Source organism: Ursus maritimus, unplaced genomic scaffold (assembly GCF_017311325.1).
Source record: "Ursus maritimus isolate PB19 unplaced genomic scaffold, ASM1731132v1 scaffold_16, whole genome shotgun sequence".
Lineage (NCBI taxonomy): Eukaryota > Metazoa > Chordata > Mammalia > Carnivora > Ursidae > Ursus > Ursus maritimus.
Window position 1 is genome coordinate 55,387,658 of NW_024424008.1, and position 23,646 is coordinate 55,411,303.

The 23,646-nt window shown below is 47.3% G+C and overlaps 1 protein-coding gene across 2 annotated transcripts; it reads right to left on the bottom strand.

Moving 5' to 3' along the window:
- Window positions 1–5,060: 5,060 nt before the first annotated feature.
- On the bottom strand, window positions 5,061–23,077 carry LAYN (layilin). Of its 2 annotated transcripts, XM_040631238.1 has the most exons (7): window positions 22,867–23,077; window positions 19,613–19,910; window positions 13,999–14,156; window positions 10,694–10,726; window positions 9,989–10,072; window positions 7,744–7,840; window positions 5,061–5,691 (listed from the first exon to the last, which is right to left on the bottom strand). In XM_040631238.1, exons 1-7 carry the CDS (start codon window positions 22,949–22,951, stop codon window positions 5,328–5,330), a joined length of 1,119 nt encoding a protein of 372 aa, XP_040487172.1. In that variant the 5' UTR covers window positions 22,952–23,077; the 3' UTR covers window positions 5,061–5,327. The 2 variants fall into 2 exon arrangements, with proteins under 2 accessions (XP_040487172.1, XP_008688318.1); XM_008690096.2 differs by lacking the exons at window positions 13,999–14,156; window positions 22,867–23,077 and having other exon boundaries at window positions 19,613–19,868.
- Between the last annotated feature and the right edge of the window lie 569 nt (window positions 23,078–23,646).

The following is a 23,646-nucleotide window of genomic DNA, read 5'->3' on the forward strand; positions in this document are numbered from 1 at the left end:
TAGGCCATAAAACAAGCCTCAATAAATTTCAGATTGAAATCATAACATAAATCTTTTCCAACCACAGTAGTATGAAACTAGAAATCAATCACAGGAAAAAAAAAAAACCTGGAAAAAACACAAACTTGTGGAGACTAAACAACCAACCAATGGATCAATGAAGTCATCAAAAAACACATGGGGACAGATGAAGATGAAAACACAAAGGTACACAATCTCTGGGACACAGAGAAAGCAGTTCTAAGAGTGAAGTATATAGCAATACAGCTCTACCTCAAGAAAACAAGAAAAACAACCACCACCACCACCACCACCACCACCACCACCACCACCACCAAATCTTATACCTAAAGGAACTAGAAAAAGAAAAAACAAAGCCCAAGGTGAGTAGAGAAAAGGAAATAAAGATCAGAGCAGAAATAAGTGAAACAGAGACTTAAAAAGTAATAGGAAAAAAACCAAAACAAAACAATGAAACCAAGAGCTGGTTCTTTGAAAAGACAAACAAAATTGACATCCTTATCCAGACTCGGGGCGGGGGGGGGGGGGGGGAAGAAAGGACCCAAATAAAAAAAATGAAAGGGAAGTAACAACTACTAGAAGTAATGAATTCAATCTGATGTTCACAGACCGGAGTTTTATGGATCAAGGACAAGGAAGAGCTCGATGCCGTGGTGACCCTTCAGCTAGGATCTGCTGCTGGTTGATTGCCCAAGGGGACAGTTGGGCAGATCAAGCCACCAAGTTGGCAACCCACACAAAGACTCCAAACCCCGCTAACTAAATATCAACCCCAATATTCCTGGAAGGATGGGAAGACCTCAGAAGAGCTAAGGAATGGGGATTTAAACACTATGGTGCCCCTAAAGCCGACTGGAAATACAATGAATCCTTATCCTAGAAAAATTTATGGAAGAAAGGATTCCCGCATTCACCAATGTGCCCATTATGGGTGAGAGGCTGCTGTTTGGCATTCCCACAAGAATCCACAGGTTCCCTACACTCTGTTAGCAAGGAGAACATTGAAAAGAACACTGCTTGGACCAGCAAGCTTCTGATAGACCGGGAACTACTACTCAGGGGAGAGCTTGTCTGAAGAAACTGATAAATACAACAAGCCACTTGACTACAACCAACCTCCCTTAAAGACCTTAGATAAAATACAACACAAGAGCTCACAAATTGTGATACTGCAGAATGCTGGGTTTCAACCTGGGACTAAGGAATATTTCTGAATATATGCAGAAATGTTCCATTCCTCCAACCCTGATCTTGGCTTGGAAGTAACTACAGCAGTTGTGAAGTTGAATTTTGGGAAGTATTTCTGAAATACCAGAAGGTTTTAAAGCACAGGACTAAATAAGATCATAGATCATTGCAAAACTTAGTTATCTATTGAGCCAAGGTGGCAATAAGATTCTAAAGGCAAAGGCAGAAGGTTATATAGTTAACAAGACTTAGCTCTTTTAATATTGAGAAGATTCAACTTTAATAAAACTTAGTTTTTCTAGGCAGATGAAAGATAAAAACCTTTCTTTACAACTTAGACCAATAATCTAAGAAAACTGTCATTTCAACAGGGAGAAAAGTCAAACTCCAATCTGGTATCAGTGTACTTCTGATATTAAAACTCATGCATTCCAACAAGAGGAGTTAAAAAAGCTTATGCAGTCTCTCTCTCCCTCCCCGTCATCTCCCATGTTGATAAAGGATGTTCTGATCAGAATCTCCATCAGGAATGAAGGGCTCTCAGCTGTAGGAATGTTGTCAACAGGCCTTAACTCTCAGAGGCCATGAGGAATTTGACTGAAGATAGCTGCCTCGCCAGGGTCATGCCCTCTTCCCAGGTGGTCACATCCAATGACTGTTATAAAAGTCCAGGCCTTTTGCCCTCATTTAGGATGGTTCTGAAGGGCAACCCTGCTCGGGAACTCCTCAATCAGTTAAGGCTTCTGTTGATACCATATCACTGCCCGGACATCGGCCTGATCTTCTCTTACTTTCCCTTCTCTTCCCCAAGTGTCGATAACTCCCAAATAAACTCTTTTACGTATACACTTGTCCCCATAATCTTCATCAGTCCTGACCATGCACCAAAGTCTTTTCAAAAGATTCCCTCTTACAGTCTTCTACAACTTTCCTTTTTACATACGAGTTTGTCTTAAGGTTTCCCTCTTTGAACAACCAGTCTTGCTTTCCTCACAACGAATTGTTTCCCTTATTATTTCCAGTAGTCTTAGTTACATGTATTAACGTTATTTACATTTGTTTATTTGTTCTTAGATTACCCATAAATCTTCATCAGGCATCAAAGTACTAAGGTTTTTCTCTGAAGCAAAAACAAATGAACGAACAAAACAGAAACAAACTCAAATAAGAGCTGGTGGTAGAAAGACAAATACCACACACCTTTTCTTTTCTGATGAGTTTTGCAACAGAGAGCACGTGAACCTGCTTGACTTTCAGTAAACACAGGCAGAACAGAAAATCTACATCTAACGCTGACAACGCTAAAGACAGGTGCATTTTAATGAAACCAACAACCTGAAATGAGCTTTAATATCAAACATTTTCCCAGATGACAAACTTGAAAAATGTTTGGGTTTCTATTTTTCTGAGTTTTAGAATGCCCAATTATTATAAGTGTTTGCCCTTCAGCCAACTAAACGGAGCTCTTTTACAAATGAATTTTAGCAATACCAGCCAGAGATAGAGAAAACAGCTCACATTGACAATATACATGGACGCAAATACACAAAGATGCAAACAAAATCTTGAAGGCCTAACTTCCAAATATCATTTTACAAAACAAATCCATTGCAAGATGGGATTATAACTTATAGATCCATTAATTGGGCATTTTTCTCAGGAGTCTAATGACTATTGTAGCCAAGCAGTATTGCAAAAACAAAAAACCACCCAATTTTAGAGAATACACCCCAAAGGGCTGCCTATGGGGGTCAAACTGTCATTTCCCATATCCCAATGAGAACATGGCTCGTTTTATTCAAAGATACCAAAACTTGCAGCAACAAACCAAATGAAGCCCAGGGTCCCCCTGTGAGCACTGATTCCTCCCCAAAAGTCAGAGCTTCACTGAATGAACCAAGCAGAAGAAACAGGGTCAGTGCCATCGCACATGAAGTACTCACCAAGGGACGTCCGTCCAAACCATGCCCCCAAACTAGTTCCTTGCCACACGAGTTACATTCCGCGCCCAAGGTTGGCTGGACCCGGGTGGGGTGGGGCCCCCCGGTGATTGTCCCTAGGACCAAGAGCCTAGGCAGCCGCTTGGACGGTCACCGGACATCCCTTACTGGCTGGGGGCCGATGAACCGTGAGCAAGGAGCTTGGGTCACCAAACCCAAGGTGTCTGCCTGAGACATCGAGTAGGCAGCAAGGAAAGGGCTTATCGGAGAGGCGACCAGAAGCGGAGCCCCACGGACAACCTCAACTCCACCTCCTCCAAAGGAGACTGAGAGTCGGGGAAATTTAAAGGCAAGTAAAAGGGGCCTGGGTAAAAAATGGCGGCTGTGCTTAGCCTCATTAACCCTCTGGTTACCAGCTTCGGCAACATAAAGTAAGTTGTTAACACAACTCACCAGCTTCTGTTTGTTACCATGCTTCCCTCTTCCTAGGTGAAAGGAACGCCTTTTAAACTAAAATAACCCACTGACCTCCCCGACTCGGGCAGAGTGTGAACAAGTCCTGCAAACCTTTAAGCTGACGTATAGAGGCGACTCTACATCGATCTGAAAAATGAACCGTCCATGCATTCAACAAATACTGTCTGCTCAGTGCCAGGTGCTGTCTTGGGTGTGGGAGGTACGACGCTGACAGGGCAGATAGGATCCCTATCCCGATGGAGGGGCAGCCTTTTAGGGGCCCGAGGAGGGCGGCACAGGGCATAAAAGGACAGATTAGAGAGCCAGGACATCTGAAGAAAGTGGGAACTTCGATGTTTTGGAGCAACGAATCAGTCCTTCAGATCACGGGGTCATCCTTTTTGCTTTAAGTGTTGTAAGTCGGGGCACCTGGGTGGCTCAGTCGGTGAAGCGTCTGCCTTCAGCTCAGGTCATGATCTCAGGGTCCTGGGATCGAGCCAGGCATCGGGCTCCCTGCTCAGCGGGGAGCCGGCTTCTCCCTCTCCCTCTGCTGCTCCCCCTGCTTGTGCTCTCTCTCTGCCAAATAAGTAAATAAAATCTTTAAAAAAATGTTGTAAGTCCACAAAATACACTTCCTGGAAGCAGGCCTAAGTGACGTGTTTGTCGCCCACCCTGTTCTCTGCTCCCGTGTGGCGGGTACTTGGGCGGTGATTCCCATCACTGCACGTGAAGCGGCTCTGACCCAGGCCGGCTCACGCCGCCCAGCGCGGGGCTCCACACGTCAGGCAAATGACCAAGCGCGAGAAACAAGATCTACGGAAAGCTTAAAATACCAAGCTAGAGGGGTTTGCTGGTGATAATAAGTAAGAGCCCTCAGACCTTCACGTAAACACCGGTGTTAGGCCAAGAAACTTCTCTGTGAATTTGAGTCCAAAAGGATACGAAAGAGGTCCCTACAACCAAAAGGAAGAATCATGACCGTTATCAGCAATATCGTGTTGATGCTTCGGTAGGAGAAACACAAAAGCAGAACGAGGCGCGCTATCAGCGCTCGGCACGCACAGACGCCTGGAAGCCGAGACTCAGATTCAGTTCCAGTGTGTAAAGTACTTCCAAGTTGGATATTTCCAAGTTTGGATGTGAGGAGAAAGAAAAAGAGGTCCCCTGAGGCCACATGCAGAGGAAGGGCTGTAGACACAGACAGACTAACATTCTGCTTCCTGCTTTTGATTTGATTTGATTCTCTGAAAAAAACAGACCTAAGAATTGCGATGCACAGGCCAGCCCGATGCCAGGGGACGTGGGCTTTGCAAAGATTCTGTAATTTCTGTCTCTTTATGATCAGAAGTGCTGCTGTACAGAGTAAGAAAAACAGAACCTAGAGGTGGGATTCCCAAGTCCCGCAGCCACAACCTTATCCCTACCAAGGAAAGCACATCCCTTGAAAGTCAGAAATAACCCATCAATTGATATTTATTTTCTACTATGTGCCTGACCACAGGCAAGGTGCTTTCTCGTAAGGTTGATCTGGGGGAGAAGATGGGATGGGGGTACGGCCAAACCCGGGGATCCAATGGGGGCTAATGGAGATCACATGCTCACCCCCACGACCTGATCTGAGCATTTGCATAGACATTCTGAGTCTTTTCCTCATAGAAAGCAGGAGAAGCTTGCTCCTCTTTTCTTTCGCATTCCCATTTGTTCAAGTGTTTCTCATGCGTCCTAATAACCATATATTTCATTTTCCACCCATCCAGACTCCTTGCTCCTCCCCATTCGGTCTGGGGAGAATTCGTAAATGTCATTGGTCACAAAGCCACTCTCCACGCTCGCCAGAGTCACGAATCCACTTTCGGAGGGGTTCACAGCTATGTTGTCATAATCACAAGACGTGTCATCGGGAGTGGCTTCGCCCGAACACACTCGGAATGAAATGTTCTTCAGGTCTGGCCGGGTCTCAGCTAAATCGGCTTCACTTTGTTTTCGTATGATGTTGTAAACCTCTAGGTCTGGGCTGTTCCCTTGCTGAGGAGAGGGCCAGATGGTGTGCTGCTCCTTTGTGCTGGGGCCTGGTTGCTCCCGTTTCCTAGGAGGGGAGAAAACCAGGGCTGAGTATTTTGGACAAGGGGATGGAGAATATCCCCGTGTCTCCTGCTCAGACAGGAGGAAGTAGTCCCGGGCAATCAGTACCCTGCACTTCTCACCTACGGAAACTTCTGGGTCAGGGCTCCGGGGGTGGGGGGTGGGTACCAAAACAGGAAAGTGATTGCATATCTACCATTCACTGCTGCCAAAGCAGAGAACAGAGGTGGTTGTGCTGGGATACCCAGAGCTTCCAGAGCATCCATGGATAAAATTGGATGGTGAAAAGTATCACATTTTTAAAAACCCATCTTCAAGTGAAAGTTAGCCTGTCCTCCAATTCTAAACATAGGCAATAAATTGGAGTAGAATTAGTAATATCTTTGACTTGATCACCAACAGAATCACGGATATTTTCATATCACATCACAGTTATCATGGATGCCTTAAAATATTCTATCCTCATCTCTACTTCAAAATTATGCTAATTATGCCCACCACTAAACAAAGAAGCATTAATAAAGAAACATGTGTATTACCGAATCACTTTCATTTTTTGGAAATATTTTGCTAAACTGTTATATCAGTACAATTGCTTCCCTTGCAATCCAATATATTTTATTTTATATATTTAGAGATATTGTTCTGGGAAGGGGTCCATAGGCTTTACCTAACTGTTACAGAGGTCTGTGGCACAAAAAGGTTAAAAACCCCTGAGACAGACTCCAGCTTCAGAGTCACAATTCCCAAATCCTGGTGAGGTGCTAAACAGACTAAGAAAGGGAAACAACAATAACAACAACAACAAAAAAAACAAAAGACAACTGCAGAGTAAGCAGTTGGGAAATATATTCCTAATTTTTAAATTGAATTCTGTTTTTAGATCAAAATGAATTAACTAATAAAAATGATCATAGTAAGAGCTAACATTTTTGAGTGCTTATTATATGCCCGTTCTGCATGAATTAACTGTTTTAATTCTTCTCATAATCCTATTAGGAAGATATTATTAAATGCAGCACGTTCTACTGTTGACCCTTGAACAATGAGGAGATTACGGGTACCAACCCCCATGCAGTTGAAAATCTGCATGTAACCTTGACCCTAAACTGAAGCATTAATAGCCTACCGCTGACTGGAAGCCTAACCCGTATTTTGTATGTTGTATGTAATATATACTGTATCCTTACAATAAAGTAAGTGAGAGAAAAGAAAATGTTATTAAGTCATAAAGAAGAGAAAATGCATTTACAGTGCTATACTGTATTTATTGAAAAATCCCCAAAACACGTATAAGTGGACCCACACAGTTCAAACTCATGTTGTTCTAGGGTCAACTGTGCGTTGAAACCTTACTAATTTATCATAAAATGGTCATCAAAGGGAGCCGGATCTTTAACTGGAACTCAGTTGTCCTGTTGTAAAATGGGCAGACCAGCCTTCTTCTGTGTATGGCATGATGCTGGGGAACAAAAAGGCAACTGAGAAGAGCTGTGGGAACCTCAAAAATGGTGGCACACGATCCATAAATAGAGATGCTCTGGGCCACTTGGCACGACTATTTGGTAGCAATCTATAACTGCAGACTCAATTAAAAGCAAAGGCAACTAAAAGGCTTTAGCTATTTCACTTTGAATAAAGTGACTCGGTTTCAATTGTTTGCCAGAAGGCTTTGGGACAGTCATTTTTCAACGGCTCACTCTTTATTCCTTCACCCAACTAACAAACATTTTTGGAGTGAGAGCATACGTTCACGAAAGCACTTTGCTGAGTGATGTGTGGATCCAAAGGGGGTGAATAACAGTTTCACCCCTCAAGTCATTTGAAATCTTGCACACACAAAAATGAAAGACTCTAAGATCACTCCCTTAATCACAACCAAGCACAAACGCTTAGTACTTCTGAATGCCCTGAGGCCACCAGAGAATCGACTCTCCAATCTGCGATGGTAATTCTCTTGGAGCTGTTGTGGCATTTCATGAAGCAAACAGAGCAATGCCCAAATCTCAAAGAGTCCAGAAGATACGCAGGTTTACACAATGAGGGTTTTACTTGCCTCCTTCTAAAGATCCAAACCCAAAACACAACCGTGATGACCACGAGGAGAAGGACGGTGCTGGGGATTAGAATGTAAGCGAGATTCAAGGCAGCTTCTGAAAGGAAGACCATATTATTATCAGCATTAGTGATGTTTTTATGAACTTCAAAACAGGCTTAAAAAAGCATAATCGACACAGAGTGTTGCAAAGAGCATATTCCTGAAAGGAGATATGTATACACTTAGCCAGTCAGCAAAGCCTTCTCGTTTCAATGAGTGAGCATTTTCTGCCTGTCCTATGGCCCCTAAGTAATAAAGAAGTTTACATGTTGGAGTTTCTTGCAAAATATCAGAAGGGCACTGTTTTAATCACGTTTTTTTTTTTTCCCCAGAGGTAAGAGATTCTCTCTTTTCTTGTTCTTGCTCTCCCTTAACGAAGGGGCTGCTTGGGCAGTGTTGATGGCTTTGGCTCTGAGGACAGAAATGGTAGTTCCCGAGGTGGGGCGGGGAGGAGGGAGGGAGGGAGGGAGGGAGAAGCAAGTCTCAGTGCTATTACCAGGAAAGAGGTCACATGAAGCACATGAATCAGACTATAACCTTCCCAACAAATCTGACTAAGGCTAATTGGATCCAGTTGGGGCCAAGAGCAGTGACTGTGGAGGGCTTTCAGAGCCTGCTTTCCTGACCTTACCTGTCCTTTAAGATTTAGAACCAAAGAATTTTCTGTCATGGGGCTTTAGGAAGAATCAAGGACTGGGGACTGACCCCTTTCTTACTCCCACTGGTCCAAGGTTCCCAACCTTCTAGAAGCTGCTGCTTTGTTTTCCTGTGAGGCTGCAAACCTGACAACCACACACACACACGCAAAGGGCCCAAAACGAAATCCAGTTTAAACACTACCATGATAACGTTGAGCAACGAAAACGCCACCCATCCCTACACAGCACTTTGTACTTTTTTCAAAGCATTTTCAGCATGTTTAACTGTTCTATAATAAAAAAAGTAAATGAGTGACCTTTGTCCTTGGTTCCTGAAAGAGAGGCTCTAAATCTCTGCAATTTCTTTGTTATTCATGAGCCCCTCAGACCACATCAGAGTTTATGCTGATGTCTCAGGACAGTTGGGGTGGGGGCGCTAGAGATTGAGTTCAGTTACATGGCCAATGACTAAGTCAGTCATGTCTGTGTAATAAATAACACCGCAGTAAGTCTCTGCACACCAAAGCTCAACGGAGCCTTCTGGTTGGTGAACACACTGATGTTCCAGGAGGGTGAGAATGCATCCTGATTCCACAGGGACAGGTTGCAGAAACTCCCCGTATGGGCCTTCCTGGACCTCACCCTACCTGTCTCTGCAGCTGGCTGCCCCTGACTTGGACCCTTTACAGTAAAATACAGTCCTAATATAGTGTTTTCCTGAAGTCTAGGAGTCGTTCCAGCGAGTTATCAAAACAGAGGGTTGTGGGCATCTTCCCGATCTGTAGCCGGCTGATCTGAAGTGGGAACGGCCTGGGGACCCCTGAACTTGTGACTGACGTCTGAAAGGGAAGGCAGTCTTGTCGGGGACTGAGCCCTTCAACTGTGGGGTCTGCCCAAAGTTGGGGCGGCTGGTGTCAGAAGTGCACTGCAGTATTACAAGATCTTATTTCCTTTCGGGGGCACGGTAATGCTCTCAGATAGGTGAGAAACACGGCATTACTTCCATGATGCAAAAGAGGACACCACAGCCCAGAGAAATGACGTGGATTTTCAACGTCATCCAGTGACATAAGCCCAGATCTCCCTCTTAGCATTCAAGGTGAGAGGCTTGAGGATGAAATTCCATTAGCACTCCAGTTTATCACCCCGTTTTTCTTTGATCCTTTATGATTTGAGTTGTAAAATGTTTTTGCCCATTTCCTCTATTTTTTTCACAAGTGAGCATCAAGTGCGGACGTCACGCATCCCGCATCCCGCCTGGGCTTTTCTGTGCTTGTTTCTGTGTAGCCGCTCTCCCAGGACCCGGCCTCCACCCCATGACTGCTCAGGGCTCCCCCCCACCCATCCTCACGCAGGCATTTCACCTCCTGGCCAGCCTACTCTCCCCAGGCGCTTCCCTGACAAACCCCAACGCTGCACACGCTTTCCGCAAAGCCTCAGATGTCCTGTCTAGTTCATTTTTTTAAGTTGCTGTGGGAAAGAACAAAGTAGAAAATGTAACCCTGTGTAATTTGTGATCAAGAGAGTCCCATCGTCTATTTTCCCCAGAAGAGTTTTGTCCGTACCGTCGTTTCGTTTAAATGTCTCTCTGGCATCTTCTTTCCCCGTGTCTTCCGGAAGCATGGGTGTTGCTGGCTCTGTTCCTTCATCTGGAAACAGACACATGGACTTGAGAACCCGGGGGAAGGCCTCACAATCCATATAGTCTCTGAGGTCCCACCAGGTTGTCGGGGGTATGACAAAAAGCAGTGGCGATTTGACCAAGGCCATTTATGAACATAGAAAAGTAAAGGGTTGAATTTGCTGGCCTACAGGTTTAATTGCCTTCATCTTCCTGGTGAGATTTTCGCTGCCAAGAATCCTTTACTGAAACAGACAGCAGGCAGCTGGCGTTGAGGCACATAAAATGCAGAGGTGCCAAAGGGCAGGGACAATGACTCACTTCTAGGACCATAAATTATCTGTGTAGCTCGTTTCTATTCTCATTAGATTGAATTATTCCTCTCATATTGTCAATAATGACAAGCCGCATCCCAAGCTGAATTTGTGGTTGTTGCTTTTCAGCTTTGGGAGAAATCGGCGACACGGAAGAGAGAGATTAATGAACTGCTTGACAGGGCTGGGTGTGGATACACCTCTCCAAATGGTCTGACTTCACACCAGCTCTCTTCCTGTTGGAAAATCGGGTCTAAAGAACATACGGTTCTAAACCCATAAAAGGGGCCTGGGAAACAGCCCAAATTAACCCAAATCCCAAATGATAGGCTTACCTCCAGGCATTGTAGAAGGAGCTGTTGGTTTCTCTGTGGCAGAAAGAAACAAATATGAAAATAGTAACTAAATTTCCATGCCATCTGGATGAAATTGGCCAGATCGTGGCATGTACTTATTTACTCATTCAGTCATCTGATAAACTTTATTCAGTGTTACTAGATGCCAAGATCGGGGTTAGTAAATCACAAGAATCACTTTTGCAGCAAGACTAGCCTTCCCTCAGCTTTACTTGGGTAGTTTTTAAAAAGTATTTTAAAATTTTAAATATGGGAGTTTCCAAATAGATACCAAAATGGAAAGACTGGCAGAATGAACCAGCTTGTACCATCACTCAGCTTCAACCCTTATCAACATATGGCTAATCTAGTTTCAGAAGTAACCCCGACCGCTTCCCAGCAACATGCATGCCTGGATTACTTTAAAGCAATCAAAGACTTTTTAACAATTCCCACTGGGGATGTTTCAGAGAGTAACAAACACTGATCTCCCAGGTGTGGAACTGGTTGTGGTGGGGGGCGGGGAAGCAGACCGCTGCCAGCCCCAAGGAGGACGCTGGTGATCTAGAACCTGAGTCATCTTAAATATCTCCAAGAGCCTCAGGACAATCAGGCGGCACAGATAATCTCCATCCAATGTTTTTACCTTTGGCTGGGAGTGCGTCCCCTATGGTACTGGCAGTAAATCTCTCATGCTCAACACATGCTCTGGGGTTCACAGGGAAGGGATCCTTAAGGGCGTGATTTTGGAATTCACAGTCCTAAGGCCAGGATGCCAAGGCTATTCTGAAGCTTCTGAAGTAACTTTTAATCCTCTTCCTGTGTGTGTGTGTCCGTGCACATGTAAGCATGCAAAGGTGATGCAAATCTACTCATTTATTTTAAAAAACCCCACCTATGCGGTGCCTTCTATATGATAGAAACATCGTCATGTTCTAAGTGTTTTATAAAACAAACGCGATTTACCCTGGCAATAGCCTCATGAGGTGGGTGCTATAATTCTGGTGATTTTGTACGTCACATATCCGAGGTACAGGGAGATTAAACTACTTGCCTAAATCTCACAGCTAGTGAGTAGCTGAGCTGGAATTTGAACCAAATAAATTCAAGTGAAAATTCAAATTGCAAGGAGACGAACTGTGCTAGGTAGTGGCGGTACAAGAGCAAATGAGAATAGGTCTAGTCTTCTTTGGCTCTTAGGCTCTACAGGCTGGCCGTAACATACGGAAATACGGGGTAATATTAACAAATATTAACTTTGTGATATTACACTATAATACATAGGATATTCAATAACATGACACGACCCTCCATCGTTCAATCCACTGTGCAAAACGGCATTAAACATGGCTGCACATTAATGCATTTCCATCAGTCCCTGCAATGCATCTGCAGTGCGTTGCCTCCGCTGATTTGTCTCTGATTTTCACTGAAGACACCGACGCCTTCAGCAGACCCCAGAAGTGAGCAGGGCTCCGATCTGGCTAGCACGCACCTACTCCACACGGTCCTGTTGTCAAGGCCAGTGTTAGATGCTCTTCAGCCAGTCCCTTGCCCAGAGAGATCTGTCATCTATAATGCCAGATATGCTTTATCCGGCTTGATAGCTTCATATGCTATTATCTGGAATAATCGATGGTGTGACATCCTGTGGGAACTGCACTGGATGACCTTCCCCTCGCCCATCAAGTACAAGCATTAACTGGTCAAACATGTATGTCTCTAGACCACATGCCAACCATGTAGTGAAGGGGACAAACTTATAAACAGGGAGTTAAAGTACTAGGTGTGTGAGGTGCTAAAACCTAACTTGCTTCTGAGGGGCCCCTGGAAAGTTTCCTGGAGGAAATTTTCTTAACTTCTTATTTTGAAAAATTTCAGATTTATGAAAATATATGTCACCCAGATGTTACGATTTTTATCAGATTTCATTGATTTATTCTATTATCTCTAAATTTATATCTATCTATATTTTTATTTATGTCTATATATATACCCACATATGTATGAAAAACACATAGAGACATATGTGTAACTTTTTTTCCTGAGATTAAGTTGCAGACATGGTTACTCTTTACTTCTAATTACTTCAATATCTATTTAAAAAGATGGGGGGGGGCAGGCTCTTACGTAACCACGCTAGAGTGACCAGAACCAAGAAACCAACACTGATAGTCTAATACCTAATCTACAGACCTTATTCAGATTCTGCCAATCGTCCTAATACTGCCGTTTATGGGAAACCATCATCATCGTCCAGGTTCCAATCTACAATCACCTGTTGCACTTAGCTGTGTTATGAAAGAAGATAACGTTCAGCATGAACCCGAAAGGTAAGAATGAGTTGTATGGGAAAGGGTAGGAATGTTCCAAGCACAGGGAACAGCAGTTAGGGTCTCTCGGACAACTTCACAAAGTACACAGGGGAAGGATGAGGGAGGAGGGGGGAAAACATCTTGTAGCAGCAAAAATCACAGCAAAAGCATAGCCAAGTTCAAACAATTTTAGGATTACTTAGTCTTCAACCAGACATAACTAACAAGTCATTCTATTCTGGCCAGGAAACGGTGCAGAACTGGGACCCGGCAGTCGGCTTCGGGGATCTGAGAAACTTCAGGGACAGATCAGAACTCACCTCAAGTTTAGATCTAAGTCAGTTATGAGGGAGGAGTTTGGGAAACCCCAGCAGAGTGAGACTGCAGGCTTGTAGCCAATTCAAAACACTTCACAGATCTAGAAGCAAATGCCAGTTGAATTTGCAAGGCATAGCTAGAGGGTGGTGTAAGCCTGTTCCTCAAGGTGACTGCTGTCTGTCCGACGCCAGTAAAATCAGGGTACTCCATCATCTACCTCCTCTGGTCATTATCCTGTTGCCGTAAAGCCCCAGACAATCATGTCACGTGGCTGTTAGAAGACTTGCAGGAACAAGGGCCAGCTTCCTTTCACATTTCTTCTTTTTTCCAAGTTCCTACAGCCAACCTCACATGTGGAAAGAATAAGAATTTGTGATTGTCCACTTAGAGGGCTTTTTGTTTCCTGCACTTCTCATAATTCTCGCTTTGTCATACATAAATTAGACCCTCTCTCTTCTTCATGCCTTCTCTTGGCATCAGACACTCCCCTCCCTTGCTAGGAATACTCCTCGGTGAGGAATTGTCACTGCATTCCCCAGTGTTTAACACGGCTGGCATCTGCAACAACCTTTCTCAGAGACCACATAACAAATTCTGGGGGCTAGCGGCTGCTTATGAAGTAAGAGAGGAAGTTGACCGTTCAGCCACGTAACTTGGGAAGGGACTCATTACCATCGGAATATTTGCAAATGAAATTGTTCTTCACGTTGCATCGGTCATCATTCCACTGGAACATATAGGCGCCCCCGACACCAGGAGGTGCAGACGGCTGATGGTACATGACCACGCAGACCTCACTGCCGCACGAAGGTTCATCCACATACCAGTTCCTGTAGGAAAGGGGTCAAGAGTGGACACCATTGGAGGAGGAGACCCTAAGACTTCAAAACCTTTGTTTTCCCATCAAGTTCCGTTGAGCCACGAACTTAGAACTCTGCTTCAGAAGACAAGAGAGGAGAGGCAGGGTTTGAAGTCCTGCCAATAAGTAGAACCACGTGCTCTCTAATATGGACATCTCGATCAATCATCTGACATGTACCACAACCTCTTTGTAGGGAGGAATATATTACCATATGATATCTGCAAAGTAATTATGAGAAAAAGCAGCTAGCAGGGCCAGTCCGGTTGATTTTATTTCTTCCTTGCTTTTTGCTAACTGGCTTTTGTTTCTCTTTGGTTTAGAAATCAGAGGCACTGAGAAGAGGCATGGTTTATCTCAGCCAGAGCTTGCCCTGCTCACATCTCTCTGTGCTTTCCAACTGTCAAAACTGCCTTTCTAGCTCCGGGAAGTAAATGGAACATTCAAGTGTCTGAGCAAGACTTTCCAAAATGTAGAGGCTGCCAAAGCAGGTGTGGGGGGAGGGGGAACAGGAGCAGAAGGCCCACATAGTCTTTTTCAGTTTTTAAGCTGTTTCCACTTTATCAGGCAGATGAGCCCTCCTTCTGCCTCTGCTGCCAGATTTCTTGTCTTTGTCTTGTAGCCGCCAGAGCTCCACTCTGCAGTGATGCTTGGAACTAAACGGTGCTACCGCCCAGCTGGACATAACAATGCCGGGGTAAGGCCTTGGATTCCAGAGTCTAAATGCTGTGAGCACTCGCTGCACGCACTGAACCAAGGCTGGGCTCCGTCGTCTGCATGGTTACCCACCTGAGCTGCTTCCTTCAGAGGCTCAGGTCTCGCCCTGATGCTCAGATTGTTTAGCTGGGTCCTGCTGCTCTGCCTCGATCTCATCAGAGCCCCTCCTTAAGAGGCAGCTGAGAGACGGGTCTCCTTGTGGTACCTCAGCGTGGCTCTGCTTGAGTGCTGCTACCCTCCCCCGAAGGGAAGAGCCTTTGTTGCACCCACTGGGTTGAATTTGCCTGGACAATAACTGACCTTGCAGCAGTGCTCGGATGCGGTGCTTAGACAACTGGGGGCCCTGACTTAGTCTGGGTTCGGACCCATTAGTTACCTCCAGGCCATTTTCCAGCTCAGTTGGTGGACCTCCTACCTTGACTTGCCATGTTCTCTTCCCCACTGACCTTATGGCTTTATGTTATTTCATTTCACAGATGATGGAATGGATGAAATCTTATGCACCCAGTTTGTGACTCAAGCCAGCTCTCAGGCTTGGAACTCACTGATAGAAGAGGAGGCCAGGTTCTCAGGAGGAAGGACCCTGCAACACCACCGCTGGTACGCATGGTAATAATTTTTCCTGTTCTGCCGAAGGGACCTATGACCATTTAGTACAGTATCCATGCACTGGGGGAAGGGGAATATCCAAATGTTATAAGAAATATTGCGCACAGGGTACAAGGTGACTTTTACATTCTAAGACTTGAAATGTCATCAAGGCTACCCATTAGAGTGGGAGCTTATTGAAGCCAGGTAGTAAATGGAGTTCTGGCTCAGGACCAGCTCATGGTGGGACCCAACCAGTGTCATTTCCCCAGTCCCCAAATACATGACTTGAACAGCCAGATTTGGTAGTTGGTATAGTCCCACGCTGGTTCCTTAGCCTATGAGGTAAGAGCTATAATAGTGGACTAGGTCAAGTGCAACTTTCTGAAACTGCACTCCTTCCCACCCTTTCCAAAGTAATAAATAAGAAACTAATATCTTATTCAGGGGAAGATGGCAGAAAGTAGTACCACCCTTGAAGATCTAGAGAATGCCGGGGGTGGGGTAGTCTCCATCATATCTCTAGTAGGTTCACTGGTCTGGCTCCTGCAAAGACCAGGCAGATCCTGAAGGATGATACTGGAGTAGCATAAACACGGCTGAGCAGAAGTCTCAGTTACAGCTGCTGTGCCGTGTGTGCTATCTTTGCCACAGCAGGTTAACATGCCCTTGGCTACTTAATGGGCAGATCCGGTGAACACAATATTTTCCATCAGAAAGAGAATCAGAAACAGTTTGCATTCATTTGGAATGGACAACGGTATACACTTACGGCTTTGCCTCAGGCCTAATGTCATAACGTGGTATGAGGAGATCCGGATTACCCAGACATCTTGCAGAAAATCACACTGGTCTATTATATTTCTGACATGCTACTGAACCAGGTAAGCTCAGTAAGACACTCATGTGTCCAGAAGGTTAGAGATAAACTCTGTGAAGATTCAAGAGCCTGCCACTTCATGAAAATGTGTAGGTTTCTAGTGATCTAGGGAATGCCAGAACATCCCTTTCATGTTAAAGGACAAATGTTGCATCTTGAAGCATCTTACAGGAATGTGAAGAAGGAGGCATAGCACCTAGTAGGGCTCTCTGGGTTCTAGAAGTAGTATATTTCACAGCTGGGGATACTGCTCTGGCCCATATAGCAGCTGACACAAGGGACAGCCAGCTTTGAGTGACGTCCAGAGCTTAAAAGGACCCTGAAGCAGGTTCTAGGCTGTGGTGCAAGAGGATCTGCCGGTTGGATCATATCATCTAGAAGATCCTATTAGTGGAGGTTTCAGTGATGGGAAAAATAATGCCATATAGAATTTGTGGCAAGCCCCAATGAGAGAATCACAGTGTAGACCCCTAGGATTCTACAACAAGGTCACGTCATCTGTAGCTGCACTATGACCCCACTGAGACTTGGCCTTGAAAGATCAAGGGGTAAGAGGACATTCTCCCCATGGCTGCAGCTTAGATGGTGCGCCTAGTTAATGACCTTGCATGGAAAGAGAAGTTACTGGAGGTTAGAATATAAATGGACTCGGGGTAAAGCAGGAGCTTGGCCAGCTGATCAGGAGTGTAAACGGAGAAAGAGAAGACTGGGGATGAGGACTCTTGGATAGAGTGATGTGATGTGAATAGACGTATGGGAATAGGCGGAAAGTATGAGGGTCTGTCGCATGTGAAAACCCACCAGAAAGCATCTAGCATGGAAAAGGCACCGGACAGCCAGGGAGACAAACGACTCAGCTAGTGGATGTCAGCTAGCCGTGGCCAGCTGCCCCAGTGCCGGCACAACAGGTACGTCCTAGGGCAGCCATGGCGGCAGGGAGGGAGCTTGGGCAGGAGCTCAACAGTACCCATTTCCACCCGCCAAGTCTGATCTGGCTCCTGCCAAACATCTAACCGGCCAGCAGCAGAGACTAATGCTAAATCCCCGAATGAACACCAACCTTAGGACACCAACCTGGCATTTGGTAGCAAGTTGACTACGTTGGACTCCTTCCATTCTGAAAGGCGCAATGATTCACTTTGACAGGAATAGATATACAGTCTGTGTATGGATTTGCCTTTCCTGCCTCAGGGCCTCGGTCAGCACCACTATCCATTATTTGATCTACCGGCACAGAATCCCAAATAACACCTCATCAGACCAAGGGACCTATTTTATAGCAAAGGAGGTGTGGGAGCAGGCTGGTCGCCAGGGAATTTACTAGTCATGTCACATGTTGCACCATCTGGAAGTTGCAAGCCTGACTGAATGATGGAAGAATTTGTTGAAGCTGAAGCATTAGGTTGGGGGGAATACTTGGCAAGGAGGCTGCATTATCCTCCAAGACTCAGTGCACACTTTGAACCAATGACCTTTGTATCATTCCATGTCCCCAAGGGTAAGAATACATGGGTCTGAGAGCCAATGGGTGAAAACAGAAGTAGCCTTGCTTACCATCACTAGTAGGGACCCACTTGGGGAATTTGTTCTTCTCGTCTCTGCAATGCTGGGCTCTATAAGTTTTAGATGTCCTGCTACCCAAAGGTGAAATACTTCCACCAGAAGATACAGGAAAAGTCTTACTGTAAAACTATGAGTGACGGCTGCCACTTGGGTACTTGGGATCCTTGTGTCTGGAGACCGGCAGGCGAGAAGAGCAGTGATTATCTTTGTAGGAGGTAACTGGCCCTCATCACAGGAGGAGGTAGCTTTGCTGTCACCCATTCTGGGCAGAGAGAAATATGTTTGGCATCCAGGTTATCTACTTGGGTTCCTGTGGGTCCTCACATACCCCATCTTGATGGTAAATAGAAAAGTGCACTCACTCCAGGCTGAGAAGTGCAAATTGACGCAGACCCTCACATTCCTCAGGGCTGAGGGTCTGCGTCCTGCCACAAGGTCAGCCACTGAGGCTCCCTGAGCAGAGAGTGAGGGAAATCTAGACTGAATAGTAGAGGAGGGAGGTCAGTGAGTATCAGCGGGGGCCCTGGGACCAGCTAGAGTGGTGGGGAGTGTAGTTCATCCTACTAACACTTTCTTATTTACTTATTTATTTTTAATTAGAGAGGGGAGCGGAGAGGGAGAGAGAGAATCCTAAGGACGCTCCATGCCCAGCATGGAGTCTGACACAGGGCTCCATCTCACAATCCTGAGATCAGACCTGAGCTGAAATTAAGAGTGGGACCCTTAACTGACTGAGCCACTCGGGCGCCCCACTAACTTTCCTTTTTAAAGTTTCTTCCAGGAAGAGAAGCCCAAGAGAGCCCCGGAGGGTCCACCCCTGGCACGTAGATGGAAGACATGGATCTGATTAGCATAATAGGTCAACTCCAACAGAGGCTGACCTGCTGTTTTCAAGGTAACAGGTAAAAAACATGTATTTTAATCTGCATTCTTTTGATTGATAATGAGTTTAAACTTTTTTTTTCCCATGTGATCATTTGCCAGTTAGATTTTCTATTTTTCAACTGCTCAGGTCTTTTGCCTCTTTATCTTTTGGGGTTTATTGACTCACATAAACTTTTAGTGTCTTAATGACTTATATAAACTCTTTATTGTAAAAAGATAATTACTCCGTAATTTGTTACAGTTTTCCAGTCTTATGTCTGCCTTTTAACTTCAATATCTTTTGACGTTTATCCATGTCACTGCATTTCCTAGGGAGGGACGATGGCGACATCATGGTGGTGCCTGGGTGGGGTGTGAAATGAATGAGTCCTGACGCTATTGGCTTAGGAGGGTCCTCCAAAATGCAGCCTTCCTTAAGTCCCCCTTTGGCCCATCCAGGCCCACTCCCTGTGATCTGCAGCCCTATACTGAATCTCAGCTCCACAGCTGGGGTTCTCTAGTTGGGGTTCTAATCCAAAAGGCTGGATAACCAGAACCCCTGACTTCAAGCATCACGTGCTATTAAAACAATGCTCTGGGCCACATCGACCTGGACAGAGCTCTTGGGACATGAGATGGGCACAGATCCAGGCTGACTGACCACCTTCACCTCCCTGCTTTGGCCAGTGCTATCCTCTCCGGGTTCTGCCTGGCTGAGCCTCCCCCCCCACCCCCGACCGGGCACCGTGGATTCAGCCTGCCTCCTTTCTGAGCTACGTCAAGTGAGTGAGCTGCTGCGGCTTGTCCACACTTACCTGAATGTTGCCGTGCTGCCGTCCGTCCATGCATAAAGGTCCTGGCAGGCTGTGCTATTGCTTTGCTTCTCCTCACGCCTCCTGAGCCCAATCCAGAAATCACCATCAGACGCCAGGAGGTTTTCAATGAACTTTTCTATCAGTCTCTGTTCATCCTCAGACTCAATGCTGACTAGCTGGCCCCCATCCCTCCTGCAGGCTGCGTTGGCTTCCTCAAAGTTCAGTCGTCGAGAAGCATCGTGGAAGTAAATGACTTTATAACAAGGCCTCTGTGTCCCTCCCCGGCAGACTGGCTGCCCTGGAGGGAAAAAAAAAAAAAGCGAACCTATCTCAGTACTCCCAAAGTATCCCAGGGCAGGCACGCTCAGCGGCAATGGGCACGAAGCTGCCCCTGGGCAGGGATTCTGATTACTCATCCATGGACTGTATAATGTCATTTAGCCTCTCAGAGCACATTGATACCCCTTCCGGCATGGAGGCAGCGATTTAAACTCAGGCGCCTGCATTGCGTGGGGACTCCATGTGTTATTTGTTCCATTACAGGTCTTGAAAAGCAGACATTTTTGACTATCCTTGAAAAGAGAGGTAGCTGAAGATTCATGGTTTTGCTAAAAAGCCACACACATATAACACTTCTACCTCATCAGGAAGTCTTCGGGGACAGTGTGGGATAGAGGCAGCTTTCTCCGTGTGGTGCTTCCTTCGGGTAAGAGATGTATTCTGAAGTTGGGAATGGGCTCCTCTATCCTGGAACCCTCTGCTGTATAGCAGGGCTGAGATTTTACCCAGGCTGTGGTATAAGCAGAAGCTAAGAGCATCAGGTCGATGGGGTTTTCTGCTATGATCGATCTTGCCTAAAGACACAGCTAAGGTTTACTCAGCTCTCACCATGTGGCATGAACTATGCTAAAGGCTTTTACGTTTATATCTATCCTTTATCTCCTTGAACTTTCATAGTGATTCCCTGATGCAGCTCTTGTTTATGCCCCATTTTACAGAGGAGAAAACTAAGGCTCAGAGAACTTAAGTCATTTGGCCAAGGTCACATAGCTACCGGTAGTACCACCTGAGTGATGACGAAGTCAAGCCCCTAACCGTTGAACTACACGGCCCAGTTCCCACTCCGCCGCGGTTTCAGGCTGCACTGGGAGCCTATGTAACGTGTCTTATCGGACTGGCACCCGAAGGGCTGAATACCACCTCAGACAAATGGATGGGATTCCATTGAGCAGGGACAAACTGTTCACTGGTACATACCCCCCGAGCTAGCATCTGGGTGAAGCCTTGCTGTTTGCGAACTTTGTTCCAGCAACATGTATTGCGTATCCACTCTGTGCCTGGCATTGTGCTAGGTGCTGGGAATACAGAAACAAACACCAGTTCCTAGCCTGCAGAAGCATACAGCATATGCTCCTGGACCCAAATGTACAAGTGAAAACCAAATTTCAACAAGGGAAGTCCCTTGCAAGGCAAGAGCCAGACTGTGGGCTGTGGGTGTGAACTGCTGCCACGGAGAAAGGGATGAAGGATTTCGGTTTGGGAGCCTCTTCCCAGCCCTCAAAGAATGTTCTCATTTTCCTAATTTGTTTTGCAGCCGTGCAGGGAACCAGAGAGCATTCATCATTCCCAACACTGACCAGAATACGGGGCAAAGGCTACAGACTGTTAACTGCATTTTCAGGGCTTAAATGGGAACAGAGCACATGTAGATAACCCAGGAGACTCCTGTGAAGTCTTGTTTCTACTACTTCTTTTATCGCTTTTGTAAGGAAATTCTCAATAAGCAACAAGTTAGAAGAGTTTTGCCTCTTCTCCCTTTCTCTGCTATTCTGCTATTGCTAGAACTCTAACAGGACTGGCCCATCAGCAAATTAGGAGGCCTCAAAAGCAGGACATCTTCACTAAGATGTTTTTCCAGAGAGAATGGGGGCCACTGGCCAGAGAGGCTGTGGCTGGCACGCTGCCTGGGGAGAAGACTGGGCCAGCCCAACTCCTGTGATTCCTTCAAGGGGGCTCCACATGAAGCAGCAGAAGGAAAATGAGCTCCAGGTACCTCCAGCCTGGCCACCGGCATAACATAAGGTGAAGTTGAATTTACTGGCAGTCCCCCTTTTTCTACCGTTGGTTTATCAAGGGAAACCTAACACGTTAAAGGGGTTTCCTGTATGGTCCAGCCTGGCCACACATTGCAAGTCTGCCGGTGAGTGCCAGAGAGAGCCAGAGCTGGAAGGGAGCCTGAGGCGCATCTGGTTCCCCTGCCTTCAGGAAGTGTTTTTCTCTTCTCATTTGCAGGAAGGGGAAGGGTGGGGGCTTCGGTTCCCCACGACCTAGGACAAAGCCCATGCAGCCTAACCCAGGCAGCATAATTCAGATGCACCCCACCTTCTGCCTCCGCGCAGCCCATCCCCATCCCGAAACACACTTTAGATCCTTTCCATCAGCTCTGCAAGCAGGGATGACGGAGTGGAGGTTGTCATTCTCCGCCATCTGTCCGCGCCCCTTAGACTTGAGAAAGAGGCACGGACATCCTCCCCTCGACATGCAGAACAAACAGAAGAGGCAAGAAGCCAGAGCACTGTACCTCCTCTGAGGTCCAAGTCCGAGGCTGCAGAGACACGACAGGAGGAAGGAAGCAGAGAGTCATTCCCCTGAGTCAGGCGGGGCTTGTCCCGCGCTAACTAGGCTTCTTTCTTGATCTCTAAGCGCTCTGGTTCCAGAGCTGGGTCCCGCCATTCCCCCGCGATGAGACCAGGAGTAACAGGCTGGATTCCCACCGCACCGCCCACCCAGAATCCCCACCGTACCAGCCGTCTCGGGGAACAGGAGACCTCCCCCGGGCGCTGGAGGGGAGTTGGTGAGCCTGCCCCTGCGCCGGGGTCCAGGCAGTTACTGCGCCGCATTCAGTGGGGCGGGCCGAGGGGGTGCCTCCTGGGGCCGATTTGCCCACTGCCTCACCAAGCCTAAGTCCCCGAACGTCCGGAACTCTGGGCGGGGAACGGACTTTGAGTGTTCCAGGGTACGCAAGGACCCGCGCTGGTGTTAGCCACGGGGCGACGGCACCCCTACAAGCAGGGGGCGCAGGAGGGCTGGGTCCACCAGCAGAGGAGGGGACGCCCCTCGCCTCCGCAGGGGGCCAGAGAAAAGGTGCCGCTGCCTTGAAGACGGCACGCAGCCCCTGGGTGCGGTGGGTGCATCTGCGGAGCCCGACCGGGAACAAGCCCCCGCCCCAGCCCCGCCCCAGCGTGCTCACTCACCACTTAACAGGCGACCGGTGGCGCCCCGGGGCCCCGCCAGCAGGGCGGCCAACAGCATGGCCTGTAGCGCGGCTCCCGGCTGCATGGCCCGGCTCGGGTGCGCCCTCGGACACCGCGGCGCCACGGCGGTGGAGCGGACGGACCCGTAGCCGCGTGCACAGCAAATGCAAGGGCGGCAGCAACATCTCCCGAGGACCGACGGACCCGCACCCGGAGAAGGCGGGGAGGGCGCGGAGCCAGCGTGCCGTCCTCCGCCCCCTGGGACGTCAGCGAGGGGAGGGCAGCGCTGCAGCTGGCCCGCCCCTGATGGCCTCCTCCGGCGTGCTGGGCATCGCAGACCTGGCCCGCCCGAGGGGAGCGAGCAAAGGAGGGGAGCCAGCTTCCCGCCCGCCCCACTGCTGTCCCCCCCCACCTCTGAGCTTCCCATGGAGGTCCTGCGTTTGCCCAGGGCGCAGGGCAGAGTACTATCCCAGTCTGGCTTCTCTGAAATCTGATGAAGAGGGCACTGTGGCTCAAAACAGGGCCACATCGCCACCCCACTCCTCGCAGACATGGCCAAATTCACCCGGAGCCCTAGGATCTGCAGTGTGGGCCAGTGCGAGAGGCGAGGCGCTGAGACCTCCCTGGGGCTCGGTAGGCTGCAGTCCCGGTGCTTAGGGCTACCCCTGAGAAAGGAATGGGGATACAGAGAAGAGATAGATGCTCAAGTGGGCAGTGTGCCCTGGCTGGCAAGTTATGGGACAGTGTGGGTAGTGTCCGGGGGGGAGGGGGTGGCTGAGT